Source organism: Ictidomys tridecemlineatus, unplaced genomic scaffold, assembly GCF_052094955.1.
Source record: "Ictidomys tridecemlineatus isolate mIctTri1 unplaced genomic scaffold, mIctTri1.hap1 Scaffold_521, whole genome shotgun sequence".
NCBI classification, from domain to species: Eukaryota; Metazoa; Chordata; class Mammalia; order Rodentia; family Sciuridae; genus Ictidomys; species Ictidomys tridecemlineatus.
In genome coordinates, this window is record NW_027523424.1 from 122,637 (window position 1) to 135,618 (window position 12,982).

General features: G+C 33.0%; 1 protein-coding gene and 1 long non-coding RNA gene across 5 annotated transcripts in view; one reads left to right on the plus strand and one right to left on the minus strand.

The window, feature by feature from the left end:
• LOC144373913 (uncharacterized) overlaps nt 1-12,982 on the plus strand; it is a 45,558-nt gene that overhangs the window by 9,524 nt on the left and 23,052 nt on the right. The gene's annotated exons all lie outside the window — the stretch shown is intronic.
• LOC144373911 (transport and Golgi organization protein 1 homolog) overlaps nt 1-12,982 on the minus strand; it is a 58,288-nt gene that overhangs the window by 4,186 nt on the left and 41,120 nt on the right. For all 4 annotated transcript variants that reach the window (XM_078036885.1, XM_078036886.1, XM_078036887.1 and 1 more), the window contains 17 exons: nt 12,681-12,702; nt 11,672-11,760; nt 11,358-11,435; nt 11,160-11,270; nt 9,878-9,949; nt 9,594-9,698; nt 8,828-8,950; nt 8,625-8,730; nt 7,554-7,609; nt 7,375-7,465; nt 7,065-7,203; nt 2,218-2,319; nt 1,309-1,369; nt 1,158-1,193; nt 1,013-1,080; nt 793-893; nt 474-611 (listed from right to left, as the gene is read on the minus strand). In XM_078036885.1, the coding sequence (XP_077893011.1) occupies nt 474-611; nt 793-893; nt 1,013-1,080; nt 1,158-1,193; nt 1,309-1,369; nt 2,218-2,319; nt 7,065-7,203; nt 7,375-7,465; nt 7,554-7,609; nt 8,625-8,730; nt 8,828-8,950; nt 9,594-9,698; nt 9,878-9,949; nt 11,160-11,270; nt 11,358-11,435; nt 11,672-11,760; nt 12,681-12,702 (1,498 nt within the window). The remainder of the gene's footprint in view (nt 1-473; nt 612-792; nt 894-1,012; nt 1,081-1,157; nt 1,194-1,308; nt 1,370-2,217; nt 2,320-7,064; nt 7,204-7,374; nt 7,466-7,553; nt 7,610-8,624; nt 8,731-8,827; nt 8,951-9,593; nt 9,699-9,877; nt 9,950-11,159; nt 11,271-11,357; nt 11,436-11,671; nt 11,761-12,680; nt 12,703-12,982) is intronic.

Sequence of the window (12,982 nt, forward strand, 5' to 3'; positions counted from 1 at the left end):
TCAGATTAATAAGTACTGGTCCTAAACTTTAAGCTATAGACTTGAAGTATGTGTAGGCTGTTTTTTCTTTAGTCTGTATAACCTGACTTCCAATCTTACCAAGACTACAGTCCTATTTAGAATTGGAAATAAGACTCAGTATTTCATGTTGGAAATATGTATGCTACATAAAGTTTAAGGCTACTTTTATAATATTTTGGAAAGGAACACCATAGAGATTTAATTTAAAGATAAAGGTTTACACTTCACAGTGTAAAATTTAAAAGAAAAAAACAATACAGGGACCTCCAGGAAAAAAAAAATGTTTTCTATTCTAGAACAGATTTTACAGAAAACATTCACAAAGATAACGTAAGAAATTATCTTCTATGTATTGTACAGGCCCAAATTCTATGTTTTTATTAGAATATTCAAAAGGGAAAAAAAGCAAAACCTTGAAGCAGTTTACTATAAAGCAACATGTGAATGCTCACCAAATCCGTTTCTGGGCATATCTTTTTGATTAAGAGTAGCAGAAGGAGGTCTTCCAGCTTGCTCTGCCATCAGTGGAGGGGAACATTCTCCACCACTCACGGGGGATGGACCAAAAGAGCCATTATGGTTCAGTGGACCTAAAGACAACAATGCCGTGTTACTACTTTAAGGTAGCCTTCTCCCTGACACCAACCCTCACCTCCTGCTTTAGCAAATCATTCAGATTATTTCATAACCATTACACACAGAAATAAAAAGTAATTTACATACATTCTGCACCAAGAAATAAAATAGCTCCTTTTACAAAGTGCCCCCTACCTCTCAGAGGAGGATTTTGTAAATTTGGTCTTCCCGGCATAGGTTTTACAATCATAGGTTCATCTTGCTGCATTGCCATCTTTTGGGTCATTTCCAATAGTCTTGAATATTGAGAAAGAATGGGCTGAATTATGAAACAGCAATCTATTCCTTCATAGATAATATCTAGCATAACCTTAAAACACTATAAAACATATAGTAAGATACCAAAATCACATACTTCTGTCTCAAATTAGCAGCTTCCCTTTTCTCTTCAGCTATAGCTCTTTCTGCAGAACGAGCTTTGAGCTATTAAAGAGAAAATATTCAAATTCAGTTGCTGTAGGCTATGCACAAAATGAAGAAAAGGGGGAAAAAAATCTTACCCAATTATCATGAGCTTTCTTCTCCTGCACAGCAATCTGAAAAAGACAACACATTAAAAAAATATGTTTTTAGGGACTCATTATAATAGCCTATAATTGTCTGTATTAGATACAAAGAATTCTGCAACTACAGGACAGTATTAATTACTACCTGGTTTTTAAATGAGCGCTCGGTTTTCTGTAGTTCTTCTTCCAGTTCTTCAATTCTCCACCTAAGAATTACAACAATTGAATAACATTTGAAACATTCTGACCATTTTCCCTTTATTCCATCAGCTATACTTTTAAAGACTTTATCATACATAAGAAAAACATTTCTATAGTTATATGAATCCAGTGTGATCAAAACTAATACTACAGACCAGGTGCAATGCCACATGCCAGTAATCCCAATGATTGGGAAGCTGAGGCAGGAGGATCACAAGTTCGAGGTCAGTCTCAGCAATTAAGTGGGAACCTATGCAACTGAGACCCTGTCTCAAGGGAAAAAAAAGGTCTAAGGATGTAGCTTAGTAGTAAAGCACCAAAAATAAATAAATAAATAAAATTAAAACCTAATACTAATAACTTCTTTATCATTTAATTGCTAAAGATTCTGAATGATAAATTATAATTTCTGTAACTGTTCATCAGTGTGTTCTCAAGTAATTCTGCTAGAAATATCTTCCTCCTTAAAACATTTTTTATTTTTTTCAAATTATATCCATAGAAGATTTCCAAGGTCTATCAAATGCCACACTTTTGTGGGTCTTGATACATCACACAGCAAACTGATTTCTTAAAGAATTACTACAACAATCAAAACCCCCAGAATTGTTTGCATTGACCAAGTTCCCTATGGTCTTTCCCATTGGGTGTAAGTAAATTTTTTGTTAACATTTTTCATTTGTAAAGTTGAAATTTATTTTTTCTCCTGTGTGAATTGAATGTATTCATATCCTCTCGTTATTTATACTTCCATTCTATTTTCTTCTATCTACATAATGTAAAAAAAGATTAAAAAAGAAAGCTAACACTAGATCATTAGACATTGACACCCTCCTTTAGAAACTGAACTCACTTGTAATTTTTAACTTCCTGTACAGCGGAAACCACCGTTTCATCTGCAGCTGACAGCCGCTGCTCTTTTTCTAGTCTCTCATATTCTTCGTGGCTTAGTTTCCTAAAATAAAGCCAGTTATCAAATCAAAAGTTTCTCTTTGTAAATATCACTTCCCACAATTCTATAAAATGCTTAGGCACATAAAATAGAAATTCAAACCTGCAATTTCGTAAATCAAACTCTGGCAAATCACTTACATTTTCTAACTTCTCCTCTTAATTCTCTACTTACCAGTAAATAAAATAAATGTGAAAACAACATGTGCCCCAAGGGCAAGTATCCTGTGTGTAAGATAATAAAAACTCACTTTACTTTACTTCAATGTGGAAGATCAGGACTGATCAACCTAACATAATTAAACATATTAGGATAAAGCAGGGGATAATTCTTTTCTTGTTTCTGCCATGGGTAGGACACTAAGTATATCTTTGTCATGGAGGAACTCTTTTCTCAATCCAAGACTGGTACCATAATAAAGATATAGTCAGTCAAAGAAAAAATCTTCTAGAATATGTCTTTTTAGCTATGCAATTAACGACAGAACATTTTTCACACTTTAGATATCTATTTCAAAAGAATTGCAATTAAGCAAAAAGACAAATCTGAGTTTTGATAATGTCTGAAAAGAAGCCAAACTGACCCACGATCAGAGTATTATCTACTGACAAGTTTTAACTCTGATCATGAAACTTAAGATGTTCATCTACTGAGACAAAGGTAGCCACATTTAATGATTTAAAAAATACTATTTTCTGCTATCCTTGTATTACTTTAGCCATAGTTCTAATTCAAAAGATAATTAAATTGAAACTTAATTTTCCATAAATCAGAAGAACTATAGTAAAAAAGGATTATTGATACCAAATAGAAAAAGGGGATTATATATTCTTATATAGCTTCTCATTTAATTCTTCAGCAAGTATTTTATGAGTGGCTATAATATACTAGTTACCTTGTAAGATGCTAAAGAATAAAAGAGCTCACTGTTTCAGGTATAAATGACACCTAAAGGAATATAATAATTTTCCCCACTGGCTTAAGAAGGAATATGGAGAAAACTGAATCTTGAAGGACAGAGAGAATTTTGTTTCCAATTATCAAAGAGTTAGTCTGAGAGTACTAAGAACAATCAAAACATCTTTATAAGAATATAAAATTGTGTTTGAAAGGATCCAAGCTAAAAAGGCAGTGAAGATATATGTATGTGGCCAAGATCCATTAGAAAAAGGAATCTCAGAATTACTAGTAAGGCTGGCACTTTAAGGTACTTTTCTCCTAGGTTTACCCACATATTGAAGATAACACAGAGATATAATGAGTCTGAACTAAGCCTTCATCAAATTCCTGGGCTTAGGGGAAAAAACAAGTGTTTGGGGCTACAAATAAAGGGACCCTTAATAAAAGCCCTAGCCTTTGAGTTTAGATTAGAAAGTACTGCACACTTAAGTGATGAACAGGCAAAAAATCCAAAAGGAATAATACTGAAACATTGAAAAGACAAGTCATTTTTGAATTATCTTAATTGCTGACTAAGTTTAAAGTGACAGACAATCTTACTCAAGTAACCTCAACACTTTTCTATAAAAAGATAACTTCATCTTAGTCCTCAAATTTCATCTATAATTATCACAACAATGTTAGCCAATCAAAACTGATCAGGCACTCCATAAGACAAAATTCTGTGAGAAAAAAATCCCACAGAAAAGGAAACCACCTAATGGGGTTATCCGCACATGTTTTAAAATCACTGTGCTTTATATACTCAAAAAAGTAAAGTCAAGATTATGAATTTCAGGTTTGGGAATATAGTTTAGTTGTTAGAGTGCTGCCTTGCATGCACAAGGCTCTGAGTTCAAACCCCAGCACCACAAAAGAGGAAAAAAAAAAAGATTATGAATTTTGTCAAAGGATTAGAAACTATAAAACCAAGAAATAGTTGAGTGTGGTGACCTACCTACAATCGAAGATACTCAGGAGGCAGAGGCAGAATGATGAGATTAAAGATAGCTTGGAAAGCAGTAAGACACTAGTCCCTTATGAGAAAGAGCAAGGAGTCTGGGGAGGTAGCTCAATAGTAGAGCACATGGCTCAAGGTCCTGGGTTTGAGCTGTAGTACTGAAATAGGACTGGGGTTGTGGCTCAGTGGTGAAGCACATGCCCCACATGTGTGGGGCACTGGGATCAGTCCTCAACACCACATAAAATAAATAAAATATTGTGTCGGGCTGGGGATGTGGCTCAAGCAATAGTGCGCTCGCCTGGCATGTATGCAGCCCGGGTTCAATCCTCAGGACCACATACAAACAAAGATGTTGTGTCCGCTAAAAACTAAAAAATAAATATTAAAATTCTCTCTTTCTCTCTCTCTTAAAAAAATTCTATAAAAAATAAAATAAAATATTATGTCCATCTACAACTAAAATAATATTTTAAACCCTGAACTTTTTAAAATCCTAAACTCAATGAATGATTTTAGCAGCAGATTTGGGAAGTAAAATAAATCCTAGCGCTTTTAAGACAGGTCAGAAGAAAATATCCAGAAGAAGTAAATCCAGAATGTAGGAGGCAGGGGAAATCAAATTCTAATATGCATTATTATAATCGAGAGAATGAGGTAAAATCAACATTTAAAAAAAGACTCAAGAAATATTTAATGGTCCCAAACAACATAACTGCAAGAGGAAAAAGTGGGTGGGGTGGGGAAAACTACACCTAGGCACTTCCCAATAAAACTGTTAAAAAACCAGAGAAATGACTACAGGAACTAGGGGAGGGATAAGACCAAACAACAATGATAATGGACTCCTTAAAGAAAAAATTTAGAACAGATGGTAATTAATTGGATATTTTTAAATTGCTAAAACTAAGTAACAGTCAAAATTCAGTAGCCAAAAGAGAGATCCTTTAAAAATGGAAACTGGTTTTAACTCTAATCATGAAGTTCATGTCAACCTAATACAGATTATAAAGGTAGCAATATTTAGTGGATAAAATACTATTCTGTTTATCCTTGTACTACTTTGATACACTAATCAAATCTATCATTAAAGGACAATGTTCAAATAGAATGAAAATAATTTCAAATATGAAACCAACAGTGTAGAATGCAGAACTACAGAAACTTTAAATATGTGTATAAATTGAATGAATGTCTTATGGAGTTCACAGTATATGAAGTACTAACATACAATGCCACAACAGTTATCTGATTCGGGAGCTACTTAAAGCCCATAAAAAAAATAATAAACCTATTAATCTATGTCAGGTTTTTATTAAATCCAGAATATATACCATGGCCTTTAAATTATGAGAAGATGAATAAAATTATAATTATAATTATATAATTACAATTATATAATTATAATTCCATTATAATTTATGATTACATCAAGCTTATACAGGGGATGAGGAAAATAATTAAAAATATTTAAACTATTAAAAAGATACAAGGAAGAAAAAAAGAACAGGTCATCAAATAGAAAGCAAATTCTTCATAAACCACAGGCACATATTGACATGGACAGACATATTTTAGAAAGTCCACTCAAGCAGCTATAGAGAAAATTACTAAGAATTTGAAATAAATTATATAAAAATATAAATAATGGAGAATGAAGACAGATGACCTAGGTTAGAAACAGAAAAGATGACACAGGCATGAACTAACATAGTACCTGGGGATGAGTAAAAAGAGTACAAACCACAGATGATGACTGAATGAATTTTGGAGGAGTTGAGAAAAATAGTGCTATAATTTAACTGCATTACAAAGAAAATTAATTGCCATTTAGGTCATTCATATTACTAGTATGGACAGAGAAAACAAGTGTTCTCTTAAATAAAAAGTGATAAAATGAGAAATGTTTCTTTGAAACAGGCCAGGCATTTACAACTGGCCTGAACAAAAATTTGAGATTCTAAAAAGGTCGCTTGGAGATCACAGAATTTTAGAAAAGTTAATGGAAAGGTTTCAATATTTAATGCATTAATTAGGCAAAAGAAGTCAAAATACCTAAAAATAGTTAGGTCTATAAGAAGGTCTGTCTTTGCTTTAACAAGATATATATATATATGCCGAAGAGTAAAATCAGGTGCAAACAAACAAAATCTGACACAAAAAACCTATTTTTAGAGAATTCAAGTATTTTTGTGGATTAAAAACTTCAAATGAACTTTCAAAAAATAACTAGCTCCACACTGAGAAGATTAATATATAAATATATACTACAAACAAGTACTTCTGTAATCATAACTCCTAAGGTCCTTGCCACAGTTCAATTTTTAGTGTGAACATCTGAGATATTCAAGTCCAAAACTTGTACCATCAATAAGTAAATATTATTCCTTTTTGAAGTTTTTATTCTACTAAAACATGTCATTCCAAATCACTCAGTATTTTTAAAGGTCCAGAGCTAGAGATAAAAGTTCAAAACATTAGATTTACATAACTGATCACAATGAAAGGTAATTAAAATAAATAGTGGGATCATAGAAAGGGCCTAGGTCTTTTGAGAGGTATTTCCACATCAGTGACTGTTAATACCAGTTTACCACTTCCTGCCTTCATATGAATTTGACAATTGATTACGATGACCTCACAGCCTTAGTTTATGGTTCCAACTACCTCAGGACTCTTAAGACTGATGATGGAAAGAAAAATGCAACTTATAGGAAACAAAACACAAAGGAAAAAAGACAAATCTCTACTTATTACAACTAGAAAAAATTGTAAATAATCTTAAGAAAAGATAAAATTATCTGTTAGTTCACACAGTGATAACAATAACAAACAATGAAAATCTTACTTTTGGAGTGCCATCTCATTTTGCTGGTAGAGTTCATTTAAAATCTCCACTTTCTGCCTAAGAGTTTTGCATTCCTCTTCCAGTTCAGCTTTAGAAGACCGTAGTGAATTGCAGTCACTTTCTAATTTCTTTATTTGGTCTGTAAAGGATAAAACAGCTTATCTCTATATGTGTACAAGGACTTAAGAACTTGTTTGAGGGAGTAGTGCCAAGAAAAGTAAGAAGCATGAAAGCAAGAAGCCATTCTTTATCTTTCCAATAAAATTTTAAGTCTTTTCAACATGGCAATTTCTTCTCAAGAAGAACCCACCTTCTAGATTACATATTGTGGACATCAAGGCGCTTTGCTTAAGTTGTAAAAGTTTTAGATCCTCTTCAACTACTGATATTGTAGTTTGTGTCTAAAAATTGCAGAAAAGAGAAGTATTCTTAAAAGTGAGGCACAGGAAGAATTCACAGGCACTATGGGACTCTTACAAAGAACTATACCCGAGAGACATCCATCATCTGCTTAATTTGATCTTTGATCTTCTCGTTCCGATCACCTAAAAAACAAAAGACTTTTAGCTTTTCCTTTCCTTACTTTTAACTCTATATTCTCCTAACTTCCCCAAACTAAAAAATGATTGTGTTCAAACACCGGAAGAAAAAAAATCAATTAAATAATTAAACTGATTAGACTAATGACTTTTAAGAGAATTGCAAGCTTAGATTTAAAAAAAAAAGAAAGAGGTGAATTTCAGACTGGGGTTGTGGCTCAGTGGTAGAGTGCTCACCTAGCATGTGTGAGGCACTGAGTTTGATCCTCAGCATAAAAATAAATAAAAGTACTGTGTCTGTTTTTAAAAAAAAAAAGGTGAATTTCTAGTTTGCACAACTAAAATGTTATCTATGTTATTCTTGTAAGATAAAAGCTTTTCTTCTCTCTCAGATCTATCTTCACCTGGGCAAGTAAGTGTCTTGTTTAGAAAGATTCAATCCTCTATTTTCTCCCTGAATCTACTACCAGGTGTGGTTTGAAATACTTGCTATGTAAGCAATATCCAACTTGGGAGAAAACATCTGGAAATATTTTCCTCATCAGTAAACACTGTTACACTCCCTCTCTAGCTTTCTGATAGTCTCTAGCCTCTGTTCTCACAGCCTTAGTTTATGGTTCCAACTACCTCCGGACTCTTAAGACTGACTGTGGACTTAAAACCACAGAGCCATAGAGATGATGAGTATCAAAATCAAGTATCATCTGCATAAGTTAATAAATTTCTCTTACTGTACAATGTTCAATACTTAGAGGTATAGGATGTGACTATTGTAGCTGCAGTGTACTTACTAGTTTTCAATGGGATAGAAAAAGTCAAGTGTTCTTCACATGCCTATTGCTACATTATACCCCAGCAACCCACCTCTGACAATGCAACAGACATATCTATAGATCCAGTGATATGTGTCTACAACCCTGAAGCTTAAGAAGAAATTCAGCCAGCTGAAAAGTGGCATCTGTATACTTAATTAAAGACAGGAAAGCAAAAAAGGATTCAACCTCCCTGAGACTGATCTTACCTGCTAACTCTCCATTGGTTAATTCATCTGACTCATCTCGACTTTGATCCTCAGATTCAGATTCACATTGTAACCGATTCAACTGTGTGATGTAATTAGTTAGAGCCTAGAAAAGAAGCAAAAGGTTGGAAGACTCTCAATTTTAATTCAAAGATTTCAGGAGAATTCATGAGATGAAACATGTATTTGGAGTATAAACTTACATTAATAGTATCATCTTTAAGACTAAGCGTTACTTGTAAATCTTTCTGTGACTTCTCAAATGATTTCATTTGTTCACTGAGCTCAGTGTGTGATGTACTCCAGTCTTTCACTTCCTGCTGCAACTGAAAAGTCAAAACACATGAATTCCTATGGGTTAGGGAGGGGTTTCTGCACTGGATACATCAGGACTACAAGACTTAGACAAAGAAATACAGAGCCATACTCCTCGGTGGCCTCCCTCAATCGAGGAGGTTGAGACCTTGGTTAAGGAAGAGGGCAGAGTGGCCTCAACTCTCACAGCTGCAGTAAGAACATCAGAGCTATCAGGAAGTTGACCCTGTTTATTGCATTCCCCAGAAAATTGCTGCCAATTCAAATAATTTACCTCCAGCAGGAATGGCTGGGCACATATGACTGTCTCCTAAATTTAGATTCCTTATCATGTAATCTTCCCTTGGCCGGTGAATCAGTAACTACTCAAAAGAGGATCATAAAATACTTAATTTTCTGGTTTAAAAAGTTTCTTTGAGGCTATGCAAGTTAATAACTGATTGACATTTGATAAGAAAAGCAATAATCCAAAAATCCAAAACAGATGGAGACCATATATATGCACTCAATTTGGGGAGCATTGTTTAAACTTTGCATATCTAGAAAAGGTCCTACATGAATATTCCTTACCTCAGAAACAGATCCAAAAAAGATACAAGATAATGATATTCACTTCTCTAGTTTACATTATGTATGACATCAAATTTTATTTACCTGCTCTTTCTTCTTCTTAAGCATGGTATTTTCTTTCTGAAGCTGACAGCATTCCAACTTCACCTTCTCTTCACGAAGCTTAGCTTCATTAAGGACAATGTGAAGCTAATGCAAAACACTACAGTTAGTGAATTAATTCCAAAGAAAAAACAAAGTTATACTTTCCCAAACCACACATCATACAGTTCTCATTTTTTGCACATTTTAGCACACCTCAAATTTTTGGTCTGCAACAAAACTAAGATATAGTATTAATATCCGTTAGCAAGAGTTGGCAGCTTTACCTCTGAAAGTTCAGAAGTATTCACTGAAATGACATCTTTAAGCTTCTCTATAGTTTTCTTATTTTCCATTATCTGCCAGGTGAAAACAGAACACAAAATATGCATTAGGATTTCAGTAGAAATACTGATATATATATATATATGTGTGTGTGTGTACACACACATATATATACTAAAAAGATAAACACAACAAAATTTTTGTCAAGCCATCCCATTACATTTCAGGTAAATGCAGGGGATCCAGCTTTGGACTAAGCAAAAAATCAAGAACTGAAAGAGATGAGGGAAAATGAAGTCATAAATATTTCATGGCATCCACAACCTTACTGTTTATGAGATAACCAGAAAAAAAAGGTCAAAGTATAGAAAATCATAATGCAATAAGTAAATAAAATGTTTTAAAGCATAGAAAATTAACTAATTAATTACTGTTTCAAGTAAACCAGTTCAAATTAGTAATTTTTTTCTTGTGATAGAGAAAAAAATTTCCCAAGATCATTTTTAAAATTTTCTTATCTGAAGTAAAAAATGATAAAATTTAAGGAAGAATAGTCTAATCTTACATACAGAAGAAATCCAAAAAATTTATAAATATACCCGCTCCTTAAGGAAGTGGATATAACTCTGCAATCTTTGTTTGCAATGCCTGGGATTAAATCCTGGGCCTCATGTATGCTAGGCAAGTGCTCTACCATGAGCTGCATCCTGAGCTTGTAACTCTTCATACTTTAACTGTGGGCTGTGCATGGTAACTTCCAAAGAATACAATATGAAAAGGATTGGAAAGAATTTTTACAGTGGAGAAATCTGATAAATACTACCTCAGCTAGGTGATCAAGCTTACTTGGGGGTAGGATATTTCAGAACACACTCTCTACTATCTTTTGCAACTTTTATGTAATTATAGAAACTTATAGAAATTGAAAATGAAATAAAATTTTTTTAAGTACAGAAAATTGATTAATTCATTACTCTTTCAAGTAAAAAGTAAACAAATACTGTTCAACTGGACAATAGTTTTTTAGTTGTTCTGCATGTTTCCAAGGGCAGAGCAAAGCAATATGAAAATTATCCAAGGTTGAGAATAAAAATATTTCCTAGGCTCATAAAAATAATTTGTTGTATCAGTACTTAAAAGTTCCACAAAATGGGCAGAAGTGGGTTCAACTTCCTTGGCTCCTAATCTTACTTTAGTTAACAGCTAGACTAAGTTTAACTTAACCAATTTTACAAAATATTTCAAAAGCCAAATTGCAGTAACACTTAGCAGCAAAACTCTTACCAAGTCCTGATTCTTAGCTTTCTGTTCTTTCTCAGATTCTAACATAACATGAAGACTTTTAGCTCTCTCATCCAGAAGTTCATTAGCTTTTTCAAGAAGCTTCATTTTATCCTGGAAAAAATAGGTGTCAAGATTACTCACTCATTACATTTACTTTTGAGTTTAGAATGTAATTCCCCCAAAAGAAGGGATTTTTACCTTGTATTTAGTTGTTTCATCAGAAAGAATCATTTTTTGTTTCATGGTTTCTTGAACCTGTTTCTTTGATTCCTTCACCTATGTAAATAAAGCATTCAGAATTAAGATACACAAATTATAGTGCTACTATACAAGTTACTTCCAGACAAGTGACCCTTTCCAGAAGAAAGCAGTACTTAATACATGACTGCTTAGAATTTGGATGATTTGTAGGAAATAATGAAAAAAAATTTAAAATACGATTTTTAAATTAAAACAGGTAGAAATGATTCAAGCTAGAACCAAGGGAGAAAGAAACAAAAAAATAATTATACCTTCTGTTCATAATTTGACAATTTCTGCATTAGTTCTTCATTTTCTTTTATGAAATTGTTCACCTTTTTGGAAATTTGCTGTTCATTGACTAAAAGGGGGAAATATACAAGATTATTACAATCACTAAATGAAATTCAATTATTCAATCTACTAAAAGCAAAGACATGTTATATGGTACTATGAGGAAATACTTCTTAGCATAGCTATTATGCTTTTAAAAAGCAATCTATGCTTATTAGCAATAAGAGTATAAAAATTATTAAAATTTAAGAAAAATATAAGAACAATGATATTTTGCTGGGCGCAATGGTACACACCTGTAATCCCAGTGGCTCAGGAGGCTGAGCTAGAAGGATCCCAAGTTCAAAGCCAGCCTCAGCAAGAGTGAGACACTAAGCAACTAAGTGAGACTTGGTCTCTAAATATAGGAGGTTGGGGATGTGGCTCAGTAGCGTGCCCCAGAGTTCAATCCCAGGTACCCCTCCCATCCAAAATGATATTTCAATTTAAGCTTATTTCACAGATGGGAAATACAGTAAAGTGTTGTAGCTTGATATTCCTCCCTTCTCAAAACACTTTCTTTTCAGAAAATGGAATCATTTAATTCTTTGCAAAGAAAAACAGAAATGAAAACATACTGATTCACATTACCATTCTTTAAATTATCTACTCAATTACTTAATGCATGATTAAATCATTAGCATAGAAATAATCTTCAAATGTAATACATCTGCATTATATCAATATTCAAAGTTAATCTGCCCCAAATTAAAACTTATCATCTCCCTATCCACAATTTGTTCCTCCTCTTTATCTCCTATCTCAGAGTTGGAACCATCATCATCTACTCTATTATCCATGCTAGCAACCTAGGAACAGTAAAATTTTCAGGAGGTAAAAAAGATAATAGACATTAAAAGTCACTGTATCTACTTCTAACATACATAAAACACACATCAAACACCAATACAAAGGGTTATTACAAGTTTAAGAGACCTAAAAATTTACCTTGATATACTCTATCTTTTACCTAGAAGAGAGAAAAAAGATTAAATTTGATATAAAACATCTGCTCAATAGAAACAACATTCCTAAAACAACAATCAGAATCATAACCAAGTGAGAATTTAATAACATTCTGGTTCAGGATAATAATTTATAGGATTAAAAATAAGTAAAGGTTAACAAGCCTTTTAAATTTAATTGGTAGTGATATTTCATAAATAGCCTCTGACATAAAAACACTAAGATATGCACCTTATTTCACAGTAAATATGTGTGTGTGTATGTGTGTGTGTGTGTGTGTACTC